Source organism: Gouania willdenowi, chromosome 7 (genome assembly GCF_900634775.1).
Source record: "Gouania willdenowi chromosome 7, fGouWil2.1, whole genome shotgun sequence".
Lineage (NCBI taxonomy): Eukaryota > Metazoa > Chordata > Actinopteri > Blenniiformes > Gobiesocidae > Gouania > Gouania willdenowi.
Window position 1 is genome coordinate 23,280,779 of NC_041050.1, and position 24,127 is coordinate 23,304,905.

A 24,127-nucleotide genomic window follows, 5' to 3' on the forward strand; every position below is an offset into this window, starting at 1 on the left:
TTAAGGTCCTGGATTACCTGGTGGTTTCTGGGAGAGCCCTGTTCCAGTTTGGCTGCTGGTGTGCAGGAGGGTGAGGAGAAGCTGTGGTCCGGTGAAGGTGGAGTCACTGGGATCTCTGGAGAGGAATATATTTCTGGGCTCTTTTGTGCTTTGGATCCACTTTGTAAAGCCAACGGAGAGTTTCCTCTTTGTGTTGGGCTGAGTTTAGATTTCCCTTGATCTGATAGGTCCAGAGGCCCATCAAATGCGTCCCTCAGACCTTCTCCAGGAGTCCTCCCAGCTTTGGACCATTCGCTCTGCTTTCCTTCAGGAGGCTTGCTTTGAGTGTGAACATCTGTGTAGTCAGGCAGAGCGCTCAGCCTAAACACCACCGTGGGCTCCTTTGTCATGCCGCTGCTCTGCTTCTGCCAGCCCGATCCAAATGCGGGCCTCCTGGGGCTAAGCTGGTGGTCGCCGGGGGCCAGGGGGGGAAAGTGTGGCAGGTGTATTCTGGGAGAGGTTTGTATCATCGGGGAGGAGCTGACGGCAGTTAAAGTCACCCAGTCGGTAGATTCTGCTAAAGGCCATGGGATGGGAAGAGGGCTGGCTTTGATTGGCTGAGGATGGCGAGGGACCGGGGCGTAGGGCACATGTCGGCTAGGCTTCACCTCTGCACTCAATGACGAAGACAAGTTTTTTAAAAGTGGTTGAGGAGGAATAGAGGAATGCTGGCCGTGTCCTTCAGGAGCTCTAGGACAGAACCAGAGCAGGTTAGCGGTTAAAACAGTTTATTTTAATCCTAAACAGGGTAAGATGATCCAATCAGATAATCCGATGATCTGAGGTGTATTCAGTGGGAATTTGTCCTGATAATCTAATCTCAGAGTTCAATCAATATTATCTCAAACATGACTGACCGCTATAATGTTAGACTGTTAAAGGTCACTTTTTTAAGTAGGAGATCTGAATGTCCTGGGGCCTCATTTATAAACACTGCGTACGTACAAAAAAAGCGTACGCCAAATATAAGCAAAGTTTGGGATTTATAAAAAACCTGGCGAGATAATATGAAATATAAAATCATGAGAAATGGGAAACTCCGACGCCAACAGGAGAAGGATGAAATAAAAGACAGATCTGTGAAATTAATAGAAATTGTGTGAAATAATCGAAGACATTGAATATTTCACAACACATATTATTTGAAGGATGCATTTGCAAAAACGGAGGAGGAAAAAATTATACTGACCCCCGCAGGGAGTGAGTGACATGCGCGCGCCTACAAATACAGTTTTATATAATTAATTAATAATAATTGTAATCAAAATCACATGATCATTGCGCAAAACTGCCGATCAATTGGCTGCAACACCCGTAGCTGTTATAAAAAGGAATACACTCTAATGCATAAAGACGCACAGTGGCTTATTTGGCACTGCTGTAGGACGAGATGCACGCGAGACTCTGGAGGGAGAGGATCTACGGAGACCAGCAAAACCTATAGGCAGAACCCCCGTGAGGACAAGGTTGGGGAGGCTGCAGCGGGAGGAAGACGAGCTGCTGCGGAGTTTAATCCCATGTTTTTGGCGTATATATATAGTGGATCCGTGTGTGTCCCCTCCCTCCACAGAGGGGATCCCCACTAATACTAATGCTTTTTGTGAGGCTGAGCTCTGGTGCTTTTTCCTCCACCTGTTGAACAGACATTCTTCCTATGGAGAGTGATACACATTTTCTCCTCCGCTTTTGTGTTTGATCATTTATTTTTCACCTGTCAGTCTTATGAGGCAACGCAACGCGATCTGCCTTTCTATCATTTGTAATACACACTGTGTCAATTGACGCTCTCCTGCGTGTGTCCACCTCAATAATTAATACCTCCACCACACATTGAGTGAAATTTGTTGTATTTGCTTGTTTTCCCCCTCGATCCACCGTGGAATTCGTTATAGTGAATATTCATTCAGGGCGTTCACCGGACCATTTATGGGCCCCAAATCGGCAGAGCAAGGTGTTTCTTCAGGTGCGCCAACCTTCGAGTTCATTGTGATTTATAAACGGAAACAGGCATGGGATGTACGCACTCGTTTATAAATCTTAAAAAAAGGATTTGTACGCACTTCCTGGTTTTTAGCGTACACCAGCTGAAGTGTGCTTACCTATGCACACTTTTATAAACGAGGCCCCTGGAACGCAGCTCAGAACTTCTCTCTCTATTCTATGCCTTGTTTTAAACCCTCTCATGAATTCATGCTTTGGTTTGACATTAAAAACTCCACTCTAGTGTCAAATCATGCAAACTCAATATTTACCTTGTGGCTGATTTCCACCCTTTTTGGCTCAATGATCTGAGCATGCTGCCGACTCTCATTCCTGTTTGTGAATTAGCTGCTACAAAATGACCGAAGACTTGTTTTTCTAGGTCCTGTTCAAACACGAGTTTTTTGACTATAAACATGTTCACAATGTTACTGAAGAATTATGTAAATTTAAACATTTTAAAACTGTCGCCAAAGGTCGTAACACCTCCTCTTTAAAGAGTCATTATTTAGTATTGATCTGGGGGAGGAGGGACTTTCTGGAAACTCCCAAAATAATTTATTTTACAGGCACACCTAACTGTGTGTTTAACACCTTTCAGCAGAAATGGGCAACTTTTATCACATGGGGGAGGGGGCACAAACGTGATTATATCTGATTTGAGGGTCACATGATTCACACAACATTCAGCATTTAGAATAATGACCAATCAGAGCTTTAACACAGGAAACAACAAAGAGTTTGTTTGTTTTGGGAGTCATTTTGTAAAGATTTCTATTGTTTTTGAGAATTTCAGAATCCTTTTGAGTGTTTTTGAAGTAACGCTGTTGGCATTTTATGTATTTTTTTATTAATTCATTTTGTGAATTTTTTATTAAGTCATATTGTGTATTTTTGTTGTCATTTTGTATATTCATGTCCCATTAGAAGTTTTTTGTTGTTGTTTTGTGTGTTTTTGTTATCATTTAGTGTATTTTTCTCTCATTTTGTGGGCCTGTACTACAAAGTTGGATTTCTCTCATCCCAGTGTATGTGTAATAAATTGAGGAGGACTACGTGAATAGAAACTTGTCTGTGATGTAATAAAGTGGAACTGGCTGACCAGAGAGCTGTCCGTTTATCATCTCATGGTAAATATTGTATAATCTCACGCTTTTACGCATTAAAGGGGGGGTATCATGTTTTTTTCAGGCACATAGTACAATTCTATAGTATACTCAAATACTGTAACTATGCTACCCAAAATTGTTCGGAAAATAAACCATAAAGATAAAAAATAACTTTATTCCCTCTTTAGCAAAACTGTTCATGACGCTTCGATTTCGCCTCTGTCTCTTTAAGAAACTCCTTCCTCTCTGACACTCCCATGAACACTCCCCTTTCAAACATGGAATATTGTATTATTTTCAGTCATCACTTTATAAACCATTCTAATGTTTTGTAGCATGTTTACACTGTACCATTCAATACAATGCTTGAACTCCCTCACTTCATCGCTCCAGTGAGTGACGGGAGAGAGAAAGAGAACTTCTCCTCCGTGGCACTAATAGACAGCGCCACTTTTACGGTTTTACTGATCAACTTACGAGGTTACTAAAGGATGAGTTCACCCAGAATGTAGGCTTATTCAATAAGTTAATCGCTTTATTTTTGCCCCGATAGAAAGTGTCAACCACAGCCCTCCACTGCAGCCGTCCCATAGTAGGAGGGAGAGGCTGCTGCCTCAGCTTTACAGAAAGGAACAAGGAGGGAAGTGAGTTTTTAAAAAAATGTTTTATTTTTTTATTCATGCGCACATAAATGAGTAAAGACAACCTAAGCCAGGGGTTACTTAGAAAAGTATTTAAAATAAGTAAAGCTAAATCTGCAGAAGCGGGTGCTGAACTAAGGAAGAGAACATAGGAGGGGTAGGGGCCCCGTCCCCAAGGCCGAGCCTTGTCCCCTCAAGCAAAACAGCAGGAAAATGGCTGCTGGCCGGAGAATTAAGGATTTCTCAAATTTACATGAACCAATCTGAGAAACACTGGAGGTATGTTTTTCAGGAGGGAATTACATAGTAACATGATATGAAGCTTAAAAAAGTGATTTTAACATGATCCCCCCCTCTAACTGTGCCTGCAGCATCCTGCCAGCAATCCTTTCTTCCTACTTTTTCTGCAGGAACTGTGTTGTTTTTGTTCTGAATTATGGATTTTTGTTCTTCATATTTTTAAGAATTACTCTTTAATTGTGATGCAAATTGTTCTCCATGGTTTCTCTGTGATTGTGATTGGTTGTAACTATCAACGGTGCCAATGGTGCAGTGCACCAGGGCCCAGGTGCCATAAGGAGTCCATGAAAAACGGAAGAAAAAAAAAAGTAAACACTGTCCAGAAGCACCAGATATGCCCCTGTTTTTGTGAATGGAATAGCTCAAGGCGGGACGGTAAAAAATGCTTAGTGGCTGGTATGGGAGGGGGGAAATGACAATTTGTTCAATCACCTTGACACCTTTCAGTAATGTGGTGGCCGTGAACAGAGGGAAGGAGTGAGTGGTTACACCTAAAACTGGTATTTGGGATCAACGTGTCTAAGGTTAAGCTCAGTACGAGTTTATCCCACAGCTCAAGACATGCCAGTGGATTCATGACCAATGTTCGTGCAAGAACTGCTTCTGCAAACTCAAACATTGCCCCAGGCCCGAGATGCAGCCAGGTCAGCAGAAATGAGGGGGCCAAGAAGCCCAAGGCCACCCCCCCCAAGATGGAGCAGCCCAGACGCCAACAAGATCCCAAGCCGAGAGGTAGCCACCGCCCCCCACATACACACATGAGAAAGCCCCAAGGAGCCGAGGACCCAGCGCATCTGCCAACGACCCCCATCCCCAACCCCAAGGCCCCACGCAAACCCCCCCCCCCCACACACACACACACATGCCCCAGCACTTAACCCCACCGGGGAGAGGGCCCAGAGATCCCCCGCCCGAGATCGAGATCCCAGCAGAGGAGCAAAATGCCCACGCCCAGCAGACGACCAGAGCCGCGCCAAACAGGCAGTCAGCGGGTGATATAGTAGCCCCCAGCCATAGATGCCCGGACCAACCCATCGGCCCGCAGATAGCAGGACAGACCCACCAGGCGGTCGATAACGACCCCAACCACTGGAACAGGGAGCACCACCCCCCAGCAAACAGCATAATTCCAAAGTGCCATGAAACCCTGCCCCAACTCCGGCACAAACACCAGCACCTCCCCAGCGCCCCCACTCCCGACACTGGCGCGGCAGGCTGTGCCGGGCCCACAGACCACGGTGATTGCTCCCAAGGCAACCAGTAGAAGAGACAAGCACCAAGCCATACCCGAAGGGAAAAGGTACCCCGTGCTCCACAAGGCCGACACACTGCCCGGAGAGATACCGCGAAGAGAGCACCCAGCAATACCCTCACGCCCCCATAGGAAACCCACGCCGCGGCACCCCCCCTGAACCATGCCAGCCCCATGAAACGTGGCGGCACCCTCACCCCCCAGACACTGCAGGGCACCAGCCACACCCACCAGCGATCCAGGGGGCACGCACGCCGGTCCCGAGCAGCCTGTCCCACGTGACAAGAAGCGGCCGTGCAGCAGTGAAGCCCGCACCAGCACCAACACAGGCACGCACGGCCCCACGATACAACATTGTCCACAGGGAGGCGGCCTCGCACCACCCCGCCAGTCAGGGACCAATAAGCAGGCAAACCCAAGCACTCCAAGTCAGCCCACCGACACGAGACACCCCCGACACCAGTGCGACAGCGGGCACCAGGCCACCAACCCCACCGCACCCAAAGCAGCGTGGCACCACATCAGGCTGCAGCCAGCTCCCGAGCAGATGGTAGGAGAGCACACCCCGAGAGGCCCAACCCAAAGACCCACTCCCGAGACACCCCAGCCCCGGCGTGGCGCTCACGGTGCCCGGCGCACCCAGCCAACAGTCCAGCCACTCTCAACGCGGATCAGCCAGGCCAGAAGCCACAGGCCGCATCCTCACACGCCCACCCAGCACAACCCCTAGGGTGCCCCATGGCACCGCCCCCCGACGTTGCACACGCCACACACCGGCCCACAAGATCCCCCCAAGTGAGCCCCAGAGGGAGCCCGACCTGGCCCACTGCACCAGCAACATCCCCCGTGAAGGTACACCCCAGGGGACAAAGCCAAAGTGCCCAGACAAGGCTGGAGGAGCAACCCACAGCAACCTTATGCTACCCAGCTGCACCACGCAGTCAGGGTGGAGGCAGTCAGTGGGTTTTTAAAGTAGTTGTGACGTTTGAGGGTTGCAGTGATAAAAGGGAGATCGGAAAGTTTAATATGTTTGTAGTCTAACTGTTCTATTACTAGCCAGGTATTTTAGTATTCTTTTGGTTTTGTTAAATATAATATTTGGTTTGCAAGGTAGTAATGCATGAAGTTAGGGGCTTCTAAACCACCCTTGCTTTTATTTTTCTGAAGGGTTGAAAGGCTAATTTGGGTTTTTTTTATTTCTAGTGTAGAATTTTGTAATTGCTGAATCTAGGAATGACCAGTTGACTCTATCAAATGCTTTTTCTGCGTCGAGTGACAAGATTATAGTTCTGTGTGCCATGTTGATCAAATTAAACAGTCTTTTCACATTGTCTGTGGTGTCTATTTTTAATAAATCCTGTCTGGTCCTGGTATATAATTGACTGTACTACTTTCTCTAACCTGGAAGTGAGTGCTTTGGAAATATTTCTGTGTTAATAAGTGAGATGGGACGGTAGCTAGAGGGTAACATGGGGCTCTTGTCTGGTTTAAGTAATAATTTAATGTTTGCTGAATTCATGTGACCTCCTATATAACCTTTATTTTTAATCTTTGTAACTACTCTGACCAGAAGTGTTTTAAGTATTCAGCAGGGAACCCATTTGGACCGATTGCTTTGCCTGCTGACATGCTATCCAAAGCAATTTGTAGTTCTTGTCTGGTTAATGGTGAGTCTAAGGTGGTTTTCTGTTCTATGGTGAGTTGTGGTAGGTTTAAGTTGTTGAGGAAGGTTTTTAATATCTTCAGGATCAGGGTTTAAGTTTAATGAGTATAGATTTTGACAATAATCATGAAAAACCTTCTTAATTTTCTGAGTTATTAGAAATTGCCGCTATAAAGGAATTTTCTTTGTTGTGTTTATACTGATTAGCTAAGTATTTGCCTGATTTAATATTGTAGTCGATGTTTTTGTATTGTAATTGTTGCAAAATAAAATCAGTTTTTTATTTTTTTAGATAAGATGATATCCAGATTAAGTTTTGTATTTTGGTGTTTTTTCCATCGCTTTTTCTGCTATCTGTTCCTGTTTTTTTCTAATAAGAAGAGTATGATATAATCTTCCCTCTGATGACAGCTTTGTTCACAGAAAGACCTTCCATTCTTTCCTCATAATGTTTCAAATGCACTGTCATTAAGTAATGAAGTGTTAAAGCCCCATAGTGAGGATAATTTCTGATTAGAGTCACAATGCAGGGTGAGAGATCGCTAATAATTATAAGATGTATTTTAGAGGAGATCTTATGTGCGATGGGATTGTTTGAAAGAAAGAAGTCAATTCGGGAGAAAGATTTATGCACAGGGGAGAAAAAGGTGTATTATTTTTTAGTTGGGTTGTTCAGTCTACATACATCATACATTATTCCAAGATATTCCATGTATTCCATTAATACTTTAGCAGATCGGGATGGTTTTGTTTGTGGGCACTTACTAGATCTGTTTAAAAAAAACCTTCTCTTCAGAAAATGAAAGGCATCTCTCTGTTTTATTTCTCATTGATTTGGGAAAATTTGACAAAAAACTAATTTGTAAAAAATGATAGCTTTGAGAAGCATTGATAAAGAAAAGTAAAGAAGGACTAAGATAGCTGTGTAAGAGCAAATCTTGTAATAAGAAGGAAGTTTATCTCGCTGTGCCTGTGTGTGTCCAAGCGTGTGTGTGTGGGTGGGGGTACAAAAAAAATAGCACAGGGGCCTATCACCATGATGTTACGCTACTGGGTCTGAGGCTGTAATCTTCTCCGCGCACGTAGTCTGGCTGAAATTACCTGTCTTGGAGGACAGGTGCACTCTGACAGAGAATTTTTGGTTAGGTGAATCTCGCTAACTAAGATATACGTATACTTATCAAGCTTTGTAGTATAGGCCTTTTTTGTCTTTTTGTTGTACTTTTGGAGTCATTTTTGTTGTTTTGTATATTTTTCTGTTATATTTGGAGTTATCTTGCATGTTTTTTTTTATATTGTAGTCATTTTATTTGTATTTTTTCAGTTGTTTTGTGGATTTTTCTCTAAATTTGTGTTTGTAGTTGTGTGTATTATTGTCATCATTTTATATATTTGTGTGATATTCTTGTTGTTTTGTGTGTTTTTGGAGTCACTTTGTTATCATCAGTGACGTGCCGTGAGCACTAGGGTAGGGTAGGCAGGGCGTTCCAAATCGAGACCACCAATGTCAACACCAATGACAATTCCATATGTTTCTGCTGGCAAGTGTTAATTCAATTCAATTCAATTTTATTTGTATAAAGCAATTTACAACAAAGTCATCTCAATGCACTCATCAAAATATAAAATTCATAATAAGAAAGGAAAAAAACCCAACAAGATCCACATGAACAAGTATTTAGCATCTAACAAAATCAAGATCGTAAAACACCATTAAAGAAACATAAACAATTATTCAATGTAGCCTCCATACTCTCCCAACAAGATATATCTCATGACACGGCAGCACATCTGTTGTTTGTGTTGGAAACACAGAAACATGGAGAAAATGACAACAACAACAACAACAACTCCTACCATCCACTGTGGAAAGTACGAATACTTTTCTGACCTTACCTTTGCTGAAGGTCTGGTAGCTCAGGTGTTGGTCTCCCATCTTTTAAAAGCTGTCGCTTTTCCTCAAAAGAAAGTTTCTCTATCGTCTCCCGCGCTGTCATCCTGCCTGTAGTGTTATCCCACCCACTCGCTAGAAAATGTCGCAGCAGCAGCCATGCTCTATCAATTCATTAATGCACTGTGAACTAACGTATAGCATTTAGCATAGCACAGTTACGATATATATAATTATATAATTTTTGAGGGTTTTTGGGGGTAATCTTGTGCGATTTTGGAGGAATGCTATCATTTTTGTGTATTTTCTTTCAGTTTCTTTTTGTATTACTCTGTCATTTTGTGCGTTTACTTCGTAGGACAGTGCAACATTAAACGTGTTGCCCAACGTCTGCCTCCCAGAGTTCTTCATCGTCGATCAGAAAACTCACCTCCTCTCTCTAACTCTGCCTACACTGTGATCCATCTTCCCCGGTGAGGATGCAGACAGAGTTGGCAGCAGAAGTTGCTTATAGTCCTGTGAAGGTGAAGCGCAGTGAACAAGCAGTGAAACAGACAGATTCATGGATGGCACAGGAAATGTTTGATGGTTCAATAGTTACATGACGAAATGTGTTGCTGATGTTTGCAGTGCTGACACAAGCTGCTGTAAGACTTACCAAATGGTTTAGGCCTGTCCCTCTTGGAGTCCTGCCTTCTGCTTCTGTTGAATAAAAAAAAATAAGGCATAAATTATTAACATAGAACACGTGTCAAAATCATGTCATTTTTTATTTCAAATTGTTGCACGATCTCTCAATTTTTCAAAAATCCTACAATTTTTCTTAAACTACTCAAGACAATTTCCCTAAATTAAAAACAATTTGGAAACAAAATTCAGGAAATTGAAGTTTAGGGTCTCTGGTCCTTCTGCTTACCTTCAGCTCGGTGTTCTGCCTCACTCTTTACCAGCACTTCTCCATCTGCTGACTGCTCTTTGCTCCTGCCTGTTGCAGCAGTGAGCACAGCTCCGGGTCCGGAGGATGGTGATCGCTCAGGGGAGCTCTGAGGCTTCACCTCCACCACGCTGTTGCTCTTTGATTGGTCGTTCTGATCTCTGATGCACACAAGCAGTAAAGAGAGATTTACTGATTCACATGTGTAAAGTATTTCTACTTTACATGTTTATACGATTGAACTAAATATTTAAAAATAATCTGCAAGACCAATTTTGTGATCATTTAACTGATTCTCTTAAGACTCTAAAATAAATAAAGACGCCTCTAGCTTAGACATTGGCAACATGTGGTTTGGGGGCCCCAAGTGGCCCTCAGCTTAATTTTGTGCAGCTCTCAAAGTAAATGCACAAAATGAGTCCAAAAACAAACAAAATAGAAAAATTATACAAAGGGCCTATGCTACGAATCTAGATAATTTAATCCTGGATTAATCTCTGTTAGCGGGCTTCAACTAACCAAACATTCCCTGTCAGAGAGAAGCTGTCTTACGACGGTCAATCACAACACGCTAATTTAGTGTTTTTAGCCTCGGTATGTGCGCGTTCACATAAAAGGGGTTTGCAGCGTCTGGTCAATCAATGGAGAACCTGGCATATGAAGACACAGGCTTCATCAGCTGACTATAGATCAGTCCATTAGATATAAATCTATATCTTTCCTAAATTATATCATCGATAAATGAAAGGATTGCATCGATGTCCAAATATTCTTTCTCCTGTCAGCTGTTAGATCTCGGGCGGTAATGCTCCTTGCCTTGGTTGCCAAAACTAAAAGTAAAACTACACAGAAGAAGAAGCTGTCAGATCAGATCCAAACAGCCTTTTATAGGACAGCTCGCTTTCTAAGAGATCTGATTGGTCAGGAGGCATGACTTTAGCAGTCGCTAAGATCCTAGCCAGAGCAAAACCTGGTCCAGACCAGGCTAGGATGTTCAGCATAAGATACCATGGTGATTTAGCTCCGTAAGAGGTAATCTAGCTTCATAAAATAGGCCCAAAATGACTTTCAAAAGTAAACAGGACAGGAAAACAAAAACACAAAATGACTCAAAAAACAAGCAAGACAACAAAAACACAAAATGGCTATTAAAACGCAAAACAGAATGACACAAAATAACTCTTACACACAGACTCAATGACTCAAACACAAAACAATAATGTAAAGAATGACAGAAAAATATGCAAAACAAAAACAAAAATATACAGAACGGCAACGAAAAATACGCAAAACGACTCCCAAAAGCATAAATCCCAACAAAAACACAAAATGACTCATAAAACATAAAACAGAAATTAACAAAATAACAGAAAAATATACAAATTGACAACAAAAATAGACAAAATGACTCATAAGACAAAAATATACAGAATGACAGAAAAAACTAAATGACAAACAAAAACATACAAAAAGACATAATGGCTTACAACAAAATTGTACAAAAGGTCTTCAAAAACATGAAATTACAATAAAAACATACAAAAACACACAATTAAAAGAAAAATGCATAAAATAACAACAACAAAAAAACACTTCCTTTGTTGTTTGCTGTATTAATGCTCTGATTGGTGATTATTCTAATGCTGACATGAATACGATTGCATGTTTGTGGCCTTGCTATTGGATGTAAAAACATGAAAACAAGAACTCACTCAAGGGCGGCTTTTAAATTCCTGATGTCTTCTCTCAGTCTCTTGTTCTCCTTTTTCACGTTACTCATTTCCGTTGCTACAACACAGACATTCAATCACAATCACAGCATTGACAGCTTCACACTTCAACTGGTCAAGGTCCAGTATGAAGTGGTTTACCCAGCAGAGAGATGTGCTGCAGACTCTGGATCTGTGAGGATTCAAACTCCTGCTGTCGTCTTTTGGCTACTTCCTGTGTGACCGTACATCTGTCACACAGCCCTGCTCTCAGCCTGCACAAGAACATACACACACCTCCACTCAGACAGCCAGTAATAATGTGTTGTGAACTTTAAATGTTGTATGGACAGAGGTTACTTGTAATAAAAGAAGAAGTGATTGGTCCTTAAATAATTGGGTTCAGCGCCCAGCTGTGTGTTTTCTTGCTTGAGATGTGTTAGCATTTCGACTTTTTTGGAGTTTAGGATTTTTCTCTGCTGCTTTGATAAAAGGTAAAAGAAAAAGGTAAATTTGTCAAGTGCATCGAGATGCATTGATTCATAATCCAATCAAAGTCCCGATAATTGTAATTAAATGCCTAAAGATGTATGCCTCCTCCAGCTAACTGTAGGTCTGTCCATCAGATGAAGAAACAAAATTATTGCATCTAGGTGCTGAGTGATATCGACCGAAACTCATATCTGGATAATTATTCTCAAATAGTTATATATACAATATAAATGTTGATCATTTTAATTCAAATAAAGTCTTACCAGAGAGATAATCCTGGGTTAAATTTGCTCATGCAAAATGCCACACAAGCACATATATTAACAAACTGCTGCACAATACTGCACACTTTTGGCTTTTTCTCCTATAAGAGACAGCATGTTTGAGTGAGTTCTGTAGTGTGGCTTGTGTAGGGGAAGGTCTGGGCTAAGAGAAGCTATTATGAGAAGAAATGAAAGCAGTGACTTCTAAAACAAGTGTTTTAATACAAAATAAGATGCAAAAAAATATACATAGATTGATAGGTGATATTTTTAATTTTCTTAATCGCCTAAATAGAAAACGATATATCTTGAATCCCAATATATCACCCTGCCCTAATTTCATCCATCCTTAAATACTTATTCCTCTCACGATCCGCACACAAACCAAGATTTTCTAAGAATATGCAGGTAATTTTGTAAGAGAACTGATTGGTCAGGAAGTGTAGCTTGTATACTCACTCCGATCTTATCCTAGCATTTAACCTACCTCCGACCAGGTTAGCCGTTTAGCCTAAAGGCTCAAACATACTCGGGCAGACACCCTCAAAACGAAGTCCGCCAGGCCAATTAAATGCAAAGCTTAGATTTTACGAATGCGAGGACTTCTCCACGTTGGTGTCACACAAAACACTGCTCGGCATTGTATTGACCCGCATTTGTAGTCATAGCGGCTAGAGGTCGATCGATATATCGGCCAGCCAATATATGGACTTCATTCGGAATTAAAGTATTCTGCCTTGTGTTTACATGGAAATAGTAATTCCCGAACTGAGGTTTACATGGAAAACTGGTTTATTCGGCTTTAGGTAATTCCGCTTTAGGTCTGGGGGTTGGGAAGGCTCTGATTGGACAGGTGGAGAATGTGACGTGTCACGTCTATCAGGAAAAACACACAACAAACCTTTTATTGTCGGCTGTAACACAGAAGACCACACATGAGAACTGTTTTCACTTTTATATTGATTGCAGTTTTGAAGCAGCAGCTGGACAATAACACACGGTTTCAGTTTGGATTTTTTGGATACTTCGCCTCCGGGTCCTAGTGCCAGCCATCCGTTGAAGCCTGTTCTGTTTACCGAGGTGTGTTTAATAAGTCTGTGTGTGTCCGTGGGAAAGTCCGCATTTTTATGCCTCCGTCCATCCACTCTTTTGATTATATCCATGTCTTTTAAGGCTCTTATTAAATAGTCTCGGCTGGAGTCCGGGCTGCCGCCATCTTGGATTATGTCGTCACCAATGCGTCACTGCCGCAAGTCGCACAAGTGCTAAACGACCAGAATTAATTTAAAACAGATTTAACCAAGTGAAGTGTTTACAGAAAAGAGGAATTATCTAATTTGGAACTAAAATTGGAATAAACCAGCCACTTAATTCGAATTTAAGTTTAATTCGGAATTAAATTAGCATTTGGAATTCACTATTTACAAGGTCAGGTTATAGAGGAATGAACTCTTATTCCGCTTTAAAGAGAAATTAAAGCTCCCATGTAAATGTGGCCATTGTGTCGTTGGGGAAGACACTTCACCCACATTGCCTAGGATGAATGTAGTGTGTGAGTGAGTGTTGGTGGTGGTGAGAGGGAACGATGGTGCCCAAGGACAGCTGTGGCTACAATAGTTGCTTACCACCACTAAGTGTGGAGTGAAAGAATAATGCCTTAATTCTGTAAAGCACTTTGAGTGTCTATGATAAAACGCGATATAAAATCCAATGCATTGTTATTATTGTCATTAAAAGTAACACCGACCTGCATTTCACCCACCTGGTGAAACAGAGCAGGAGACATGAACACGAGCTTAGAGGAGAGTCTGGCAGATGAACTACGACTGTAGCGGCAGCTTTAAAATACATCCTAGGAGTACAAGGACTACAGCAAAGCGCTAAGAATCATTAGACAAGTAGAATTTTAATGGAAACTACTACGCGGCGGTACGCCCATGTATGTAAGCTCTGAGGAGAGCGGACAGTCCGCGCTGAGTCCGTTGTGCAGGGAGTCCGCCCGAGTATGTTTGAACCTTAAGTTACCATGGTGATTTACCCAGTAAGAAGTTAACCAGCTTCGTAGAACAGGACACAGAATAAATGCTTTTCATAGAAACACAGTTGAGTTGGATTCAGAGACTGGAGATAGCATCGATCTAACCGATGTGAGGATCTTCTGTGAGAACAATCAGCTGTAAAAGTGAAGCAGCAGGTGGTCTCACCTGTTCTCCAGAGTCTTGATGTTCTCTGTGAGGGTCCTCTGCTGCTCTTTCATCTGCTGGTTTCTGGTAAACAGCTCCTCCATTCGTTTGGTATCACTGTTTACATGTAGCATTACAACACAGAACACCACGGACCAATCAGAGGCAAGAGAAAGAGCTGCAATGTGTGTAACATACTGTATAAAGTCAGGCAGAGAACCGAAACACATGGAGCTGCTCGAGAAGCTGCCAAAAGAAAAAAATGGGATACTGGAAAAAACAACTCCCCTTCTGTGCTGATGCATAGATTAGTGGGACTGGAATTCCCCACATGCAGCTCAGTGGTTAGCACTTTGACCCCCCAGCAAGCCTGGTTTCCCTGGGTGGAGCTGGAATGTATCTGCGTGAGATTTGTATCAGAAAAGGGGAGACGTAAATCTGCTTCTGACCAGATGATGTTAATCCTTTAAATATTTCAACTTCAAGCTGCACTAACTCATTATTCCCAGTTTTAACAGAAAACAAACAACTAATAGTGAGTTTCCTTTAGGCTCAATGTACTTCAAAACATAACCAGATCCCTGACTCTGGAAATAAATAGCTCATATTTTCACCTTTGTTTATTTTTTTATTTGTATGTTTGTTTGACTGTTAGCGCGATGACATTAAATGTACTAAAATATTTGTTTTAACCAAATATACTGTAGACCTTATGTCATGGAAGATTCCATTAAATGTTTGAGGTGATCCAGATTCATCCACCGATTGTAGATCAGTTTCAGATATCGTAAAATCCCAATTTCTCATCAGCCCTAGTTAATGGAATTGAAAGATTCATATCTCAGTTTATAATAAAGCAATCTTGATAAAATTTGACTCAGTTGTGTCAAGTTGGTTTTTCCAATTATTCCACCAAGTTTCATCTGGATCAGATCCAGATTGAGCATTTCATTGTAATTTTTCAAAAGAAAATTATGATCGCCATTAATTATTATTAGTTGTTTGTTTGTTTGTCTGTTAGCAGGATTACATCAAAAGCACAAATGGATTTTGAGAAAATTTTAACCAAATATAAACCTTATGCCATGGAAGATTCTATAAAAGTTTTGAGAGGATCTGGATAAATAAAGTGATTCTGGATCAATTTGAAAAAATCCAAAAACCTGTATTTCTTATTATTGGCGAATATTGAAAATTAATATCTCAATTAGTTATTGGCCAATATTTATGAAATTTGACTCACTTATGTCAGGTTGGTTTCTCATTTATTCCACCAAGTTTCATCTGGATCGTATCCAGATTAAGCATTTCATAGAGATTTAAAAAAAAAAAAAAAAAGGTGTGGATCTGCATCAAGCAGTCTGATGGAGAGTAACGCATCTGCTTTAGATCAACGCTGATCACCTGCTGGGACTCGTCATCAGCGCCAGTTTGTTCATCTTCCTGAGTGGTATTTTGACCGTCTCTCTCTCTGGAGCTCATGAGGTTTTTCATCTGTGCTAAGTTTTTGATCAATCCATTAAAGAACAGGAGCCTTTGAGCCATCTCTCATGGCAAGGCAAGGCAAATTTATTTGTATAGCGCATTTCATACACAAGGCAACCCAATGTGCTTTACATGATAAAACATTCAATTGTTTAAAATCAATACGAACAATTAAAATTCATGTCAGTGTTTTTACGAAACCTTATTGGGGAGTTTAAAGTCAAGCTCACAACTCGAGACAAGTCTTCCTCACTCAAGCAGGTAATTTCTTTAGTCATTAAGGTTGATGGTCAGCTCAGGGAATGGAGAGCTAGGGTCTGTAGTATAGCAACTCCCACTGAGTCTCAAACTATGATACCGGTCACTGTTTTGGGGTTAGGGTTTTTGATGATTAACTCGTCATCAAGCTCTGCAGAAGCCTGATAACGATCCTGGTCATTTCAATCAAGTATGTTGGAAGAGGGAAACATCTAAAACATACTAGATAGTGGCTCTTGAGGGCCAAGATTGGACACCTCTGTACTCTGTGTGGACTGGACCTCTAACTGGTTTTACCATCCATACTGGGATTTTAACACATAATACAGAATAAACTGGACTTCTAACTGGTTTGACTGGTTTTTCCTTTCATCCTGGGATTTTATCATATAATTCTGTGTAGACTGGACTTCTAACTGGTTTTATTGGTTTTTGTCCAGATGCCCACGAAGCTTTCGGGAAACTAAAGAGTATTTTTACTGGTGCCCTGGTGTTGAAACATCCTGACCCTTATCTCCAATTTGTGGTGAAGGTATTTGCCTTTGACTCTGTTGTGGGGGCCATTCTCTCTCTCTTGACACTCTCAAGCTACACCGGGGCTGCTTCGAGGAGTCTGCTGGAGGGCAACGCACCTGCCTCAGATCAGTACTGATGAGTTGCAGCAGGATTTAAGCCCTACTGGAAGTCGTCTTTAGCGCCCGTTTTTCACACACAAATTGGACTGAGCTGCCATGCAAGGCGCTAAACAACCCAACCATTGGGAGCAACTTAGGGTTCAGTGTCTTGTTCAAGGATACTTCCACACATAAATGGATAAAGACTTGGATCGAACCCCCAACCTCTGGATCAGAAAATAATCCCCCTACCACTTGAGCCACAGATGTTTGTATGTTGGTATCATTACATCTCAGTTATTGGCCGAACTTATAAAATTTGACTCAGTTATGTCAGGTTCGTTCCTCAATTATTCCACCAAGTTTAATCAGGATCGGATCCAGATTGTGCATTTCTTTGACCTGATCTGTACAAATCATATTGAGTAGGGATCAGCTGGATTGAAAAGTTAAAAGTTCCTGACTGAGAATGATGAAGAATAACAAACTGTTGCAGGGTAGTTAGTTGGATAAGATGATTCCACTGTTGAAGGTGGAGTCACTGTTTGATCACAGGCAGTACTTTAATTACTTTGCTTTAACTTCAAACATAGAGCCTGCTCCAGATGATATTCAGTCATCACTGGACTTGAACATCTCCTCTGTGTAAACATGACTATCCAGAGGCGTCAATGTGGTGTACGATCCACTCACCAGCCTTTCTTGTTGGACAACTCCTGGACTTTCACTTGCCACCCTACACACGCACACAAACACTCTTGAAATACTGAGAGGGACTCTTTCATTTAAAATCTGCTCTTCATTGAACTCACCTTCCACTTCTCTCTCATGGACCTCTCTCAGTTTAAGGAGAATATCATTAAAGCACTCCATCATCATGGAGCTCGGCTCTGTCTGCAAAACACAAGCAAATAAAGAAAATGAGTCAAACACAAATGAGTTAAACCAGGATTAAATGCACGGGCAAGTTATAGCTTGAAGTCACTGCTATGCATCTTTGTGCTGAGCTCAGATCGTGGTGCTGTTAGTCACAAGTAGTTGCACATTTTTGTTGTTATATCAAGAGTGATAAACCTTGTTATACCGGCCCTGCCACATCTGAGGCTCATGTCTGAGCTTTAACTATCAAGTGAATGAAAAACAACAGATGGTGTGTAAGCCTGGGCAATAAAATGATAACAATATTATATTCCAATAAAGATGTAATCAATAGAAAATATGTGCAATAGAATGTTTGATAATTTCACTGAACTGCATTAGAAAAAATCCGGAAATAAACCCTGTCCTTAACCGCAAGGCATTCTGGGGAATGTAGGCAGATGAACGGCTTTAGCCACTCTAAAGTAGCTTTGTACATTAGTAGTTTCTAGTTTCATCACCTGAAATGATAACCCGAGCAATGCGCGCTAAGGCTGTAGCGGTATTTGGTATGAACCGGTATACCGCCCACCCCTATAATGATAATAAATACACATATATATCCGAGTCCTGATCGGGAGATAACGTCCAACTCCAATCAAGTCTGAAACCACGTGATCGGAAATCGGGCCCGATCACATGCACACACACACACACACAAAAAGTGTTTGCGTGTATGTACGTATGTTTGTGTGTGCGTGTTTGTGTACGCGCACAAGTGTTTGTGTGTGTGATTTGCGTGTGTGTGTTTGTATGTAAGAGATACTTTTTTTTAAATCTTAGATTAATCAGCTTAAGCAGGGTTTAAATGTGCTTTACAAATACACTTAAAATGTACACAATGGTGGTAATAGTTTAAAGATTAAGCCACAAGTTTTAATTTTTTGACTTATAAGTGTTTGTGAGGACACTGGTCTATAATGGAGTAAGGCTGGATTAAATGCATTTAGACAGGAATTAAAGTAACTTATCACATCTACTCAAATTTGTTTGATGAAGTATTTTTCAGGTACTTGTACTTTATATCTCTATAAAAGCAAAGAAGTTGTGTGTGTGTGTGCGTGCAGAGCGAATTTCTCCCCGACGCGGTGTCTGTTCGACCTGAAACTTTTTTAACAGCTTCTACGTAGCCCGAGTGTGTGCATCCACTATTTTGGACTTATGTGGTGATTTCAAAACGTTTATTTTAATTATATTTCTCCCGGACGGCACATTCATGTTAACACAGAAGTGAAACCTCTTTGGCTTTTGACCTCAGTATGAGGGGGCACTAGCGCACCAATCTGTTAATTTACAACCTCTAATACAGGGGTCTTCAACGTTTTCCAGGCCAAGGACCCTCAAACTGATGGAGAGATGGAGCGGGGACCCCCTACTTATATATATTGTATAAAATTGTGTTTTATATTAAACTGGTCCTATAGTGCCATGTATAAATGTACTATTGTGCATTCAATACTAAGATATTCAAATAACACACAGGTTTATATATTCTTGTTTTTAGTTTAAACATGTGCAAGGTACAGTGAGTAGGGTGGCCATGCCACTGCCATTCATACACATAACATAACATAATAAACTGATACCTGCCAAGATCAACAATGTCTGTCAAATTGCATGTAACAACATTTTGCATAAAAGCTGTTCAAATGGACATTTTTGTTCAACATAAATGTGGAAACAAAAATTATTGATGCTTGTTAGTGCCACTGGCATGCATAAACATACCTTTTATCTTGCATACAATACTGAACTATTAACATAATTGACAGATTCATGTTTTAATTTTAAACATACATGTAGTATGGGTAGTGAATCCTCAAACCAGCTATGGATGGCATACATTAGTGAGATGTCTGACCCTGATGAGTAGCACACAACTTGTCTAACCTTGGACTTATGGAGGTTGTCAGGCAGAGAGTCATATCAGCCTCAGGCTGCAGTCTTGACCTGAATTTGTTTTTCAGGTAGGTGAGTGACAAAAATCCACTTTCACAAAGATATGTTGTAGCAAAAGGCAACAGGCTCATCATTGCTTTTGCTGCCAGTTGTGGAAAGACTTTCTGGCAGGATATCCAGAACTGTGTGAGTGATTTAGTTTCATATATGTTTCTGAACGTGCTGTCAGTGGACAGTTCAATGAGCTGATCCTCCTCCGTCACCGTCAGGCGTGCGCCGTCTGCTGCGTTGTCTCTGAATGGAAACTGTATCCATGTCTTGTCCCTGCGCCAGGAGTCGGCCTCAGAAAAGTAGGTCCTAAATTGACCATGGAGTGCCTCCAAGTGTGCAAGAATCGCGTGTGTTATGGGAGGCGAGAGCACAGCAGAATCTCCCAGCTCATCCACTGATGGAAACATAGAAAAGGTTCCCTCCTCGACACGCTCCTTCCATTTTTTCATCTTTTTGACGAAGCCTTCCATCCTGTCATACAGCTGAAAGGCAAGTGTGTTGCGACCTTGCATAGAACTGTTAAGTTTGTTCAGCTCAGCGAAAATGTCAGCAAGATATGCAAGTTTGGTGATCCAGGCATTGTCGCTGAAAAGTGCAGCCAGCTCTGTGCGCTTCTGAAGAAGTAAAAACTCCCGAATAGACGTGCGTAATTCTAACACACGTGCCAACACTGTTCCGCATGAAAGCCTGCGCACCTCAGAATGGTACAGTAGCCCAGTGTGCTCTTCTCCTTCGGCAGCACAGAGATTAGAGAAGAGTCGTGTTTGCAAAGCACTCTTCTTGACCATATTTACAACTTTCACGACAAAGTCCATGACATCAGACAGTTCAGCGCTCATGTCCTTGGCAACAAGTGCCTCTCTGTGCAACATGCAGTGCGTCCAAATCACCTCTGGAGCCACATCCCTGACAAGCTCGATTAGGCCACTTTTTAATCCAGCCATGGCTCTTGCGCCGTCGGTGCACAGTGCAACACATTTTGCCCATGAAATGTCATTTTCTCTGAAGAAAACGTCAATCACTTTGAAGATTTCAGCACTTGTTGTGCGTTCAGGAAGGCGCTTACAAAACAAAAATTCCTCCTGCATTTCATTTTGATCCACAAAGCGCACAAACGCCAGAAGCTGCGCGTCCTTTGACACATCCGTTGATTCGTCCAGCTGTAATGCAAATGCATCTGCCAATCTCAGCTTCTCTATCAGTTGCACCCTCACATCTGATGCCATCTCGTCAATACGGCGAGCAATGGTTGTGTCCGACAATGGAACAGTTTTCAGTTTATTAATGTCAATATCATTCCCATACATTGTTTTACACATGTCAGTTGCTGAGGGCAATATTAAATCCTCTCCAATTGTATATGGCTGTTTCTTTTGGGCAATCCGAAGAGCAACTTGATAAGTACATTTCAAAGCTAGCTCACCAACTTTGGCTGATTTTTTCATCAATGTCTGTTGGCCTTGGAGGGATTTGAGACAAGTTTGGAAGTATTCAACGTTTTCGTCTTTTAAGTGGCCGTGGGTTGTCTCCAAGTGACGCTGCAGTTTTGATGGCTTCATAGACTCGTTTGACAGCACAGTAGAACAAATGACACACATTGGAAATTCAATGCCATCTCTCTCCTTGAAGGTAAAGCCAAACTTCAGATAATTGTCTGTATATTTTTGGGTCTTCTCTCTTTTACGCTTACCCTTTACAGCTGCGGGGCCTACAGCAGGTACACTGTCACTTTCATTTTCACCTGCGGTTTCTGAGGTGGAGGGTAGGCCTATCTCTTTTGCTCTTGTGGGTTTTTTTTGTAGTGTTACAAAACGATTAATTTTTTATTTTTTTTGATCCAAACATAAACACTAGCTGCTAGCATAATAGCTTAAGAGTGAGCACCCACGTTTTTAACCTCACTGTTGAGCTCCAGAAGACTGGGCTCTCGGCCAATCACGGGGAACCTGACAGAGATAGCGTGTCAACTACGGCCTCGTGATTGGCACAGCAGCTATAGGGGTGGGTCCTCCTCGTTGATGGGACAGGTGAATGAACCAGTGCCCAGCTTGAAAGAGCTCCTGTGTGTTGCTGAACGTGTGCATTGCTGACTGAAAGACATCTTCTGCCTCCATTTATCTGTTCACTACAGTGTGTTGGATTCATGTTAATGTGTATTTAAAGTCATTTCAATTTATTGAAAAAATTGCGGGGGGGAATATAAAAAAATGTCTAATCAACCAAAACTTTCGCGACCCCCCTGCAGTACCTCCGCGGACCCCCTAGGGGTCGCGGACCCCCTGTTGAAGACTCTGCTCTAATATTCAGTAGAAGAAGACCACATGGCTCCATGGTGTGCATCCATTATTTTGGACTTATTTGGTGTTGCAAAACATTTATTTTTCGTGGTACTTCCAGGTCCAGTCTCACGCATTGGGAGTGAGAAAACGCATTTCAACAACCTGTAACGGACTATATGCATGCACGCGGATGATGCGTGAGAGAGAACCCACGGAAGAGATGGAGAGAGTCCCACACGGCAACCAGGAGTAGCGAGTCTCTCTCACACACACACACACACGCACACACACACGCACACACACACACACAAAGTATTTATAATCAGAATCAGAATCAGAATCAGAATCAACTTTATTGGCCAAGGGTGTATGAATACACACGAGGAATTTCTTTTGGTGACCTGTGCTCTCTCAGGTAGTGTAACATTAAATAATAACAATCAACTAGAATAAAGAAAAATTAAAAAAATAAAGAAAAATAAATAAAAAAAAGAAGTATAAACATAAATATAAGAGTAGTTAGACTAATATGTGCAAACTAAATAAAAATAACAAGATAATAATAATAGTAATAATAATAATAATAATAATAATAATAATAATAATAATAATAATAATAATAATAATAATAATGAAATAAAATAAAAATACAATAATAATAATAATAATAATAATAAGATAATAGTGCAGTAGTGCATTGATGAGTAGTGCAGGTGAACATTTAAATGAAAAAATTATGTCCATGAACATTTCGCAGTGACAGGTTGTTCCAGGGTTGTTATGTTTAGTTCCAGGTTATTTCACAGTAACAGAAACAGGTCTGACACTCTTTGACTGTATAGTGTTGATCAGAATGACAGCCTGGGGGAAGAAACTGTTTTTATGGCGGGTAGTTTTGGCGTACAGTGATCTGTAGCGTCTGCCGGAGGGGAGGAGTTTAAACAGATTGTGTGCAGGGTGTGAGGGGTCTGCAGTGATGCTACCTGCCCGTTTCCTGACCCTGGACAGGTATAAGTCTTGGATGGAGGGCAGATCAACACCAATACTAAATATTTATACAATAAGTACACAAAACGACAACAGAAATTCACAAAAATATACAAAAAAACAAACAAAATGACTCCAAAAAACATATATTACAGAAAAATACACCAAACGACAACAAAAATATGACAATGACTCAAAATACACAAAGGGGGTATGTTACAAAACAAGATTACCTCTTAATCTAGCCAACTTCCAGGATTTAATCAGTGTGTGCTGGACTACGAACCTCGCTGGAGCTTAATCACTATGACAATTAATGCTGAATGACTAACCTTTTCTCTGGCTTGGATCTTAATGAGTGCTAAAGCCCCGCCTCCTGACCAATCAGTTCTTTTAAAAAACGACCTGCCAATTGATAGAAGATCCTGGTTGGGGCAGATCTGACAGCTGCGTTTAGGAAAGAAGATTATTAATGATAAATGCAATCCTTTCATTTACCGATGACATCCTTTAGGAAAGATATAGATTTATATCTAATGGACTGATCTCCAGTCAGCTGATGAAGCCTGTGTCTCAATCGTATGCGCGATGGGTGAAGTCATTCATTCATGCATTCATTCATTCATACGCTGAATGCCTCAGCAGGGACATGCTACTGTTAAACAATTTGCTCTCATCTCTCATCTCAGTGTGTGTGATAAATAGGTGTCCTTAAAAGAAAAACGTGTGTGCTGTAATAAAGTTTAACTGATTAGAGCGCTGTCCGTTTATCATCCAATGGATTAATAATCACAGGCTTTTAAGCATAAACAGTGTCAGCAGCTTCCTGTCTGGGTTCTTTCATACCTGCCTTTTCTGGAACAACAGTGTTGTTTTTATCTGAATTATGGATTTTATTTATTAATCATTTTAAACTTAAGCAACACTTAAATTGGTTGGGACCAAGATATGAAGTGGATCAGATCTGAGCGATGTATAAAAGCACCGCCTCCTGGTGCGCTGCACAACAGCAACACACTGTTGCTCTTTGCTGTCATCATTAATTAATATTCATTATATTTGTTTAAGATCATAACCTGTTCCTCCATTCATTGTAATGACGCTCGCTCTGCCAGTTTTCTCCAGTGATTGGTCGAACGCTGTAATCTCACCCCTTTCATCTCCACGTGCACGTACCGAG

General features: G+C 41.5%; 1 protein-coding gene across 6 annotated transcripts in view; it reads right to left on the reverse strand.

The window, feature by feature from the left end:
• Positions 1-24,127, reverse strand: part of rbbp8l (retinoblastoma binding protein 8-like) — a 44,990-nt gene that overhangs the window by 17,245 nt on the left and 3,618 nt on the right. For 5 of the 6 annotated variants that reach the window (XM_028452667.1, XM_028452670.1, XM_028452664.1 and 2 more), the window contains exons 2-10: positions 17,626-17,707; positions 17,507-17,549; positions 14,478-14,573; positions 11,681-11,793; positions 11,522-11,597; positions 9,792-9,970; positions 9,534-9,577; positions 9,306-9,391; positions 18-729 (exon numbers count right to left, since the gene is read on the reverse strand). In XM_028452667.1, coding sequence (XP_028308468.1) covers positions 18-729; positions 9,306-9,391; positions 9,534-9,577; positions 9,792-9,970; positions 11,522-11,597; positions 11,681-11,793; positions 14,478-14,573; positions 17,507-17,549; positions 17,626-17,692 — 1,416 coding nt within the window. In that variant the 5' untranslated portion in view covers positions 17,693-17,707. Of the gene's footprint in view, positions 1-17; positions 730-9,305; positions 9,392-9,533; positions 9,578-9,791; positions 9,971-11,521; positions 11,598-11,680; positions 11,794-14,477; positions 14,574-14,654; positions 14,857-17,506; positions 17,550-17,625; positions 17,709-24,127 lie in introns of those variants that run through there. The other variant, XM_028452668.1, reaches the window with a different exon arrangement.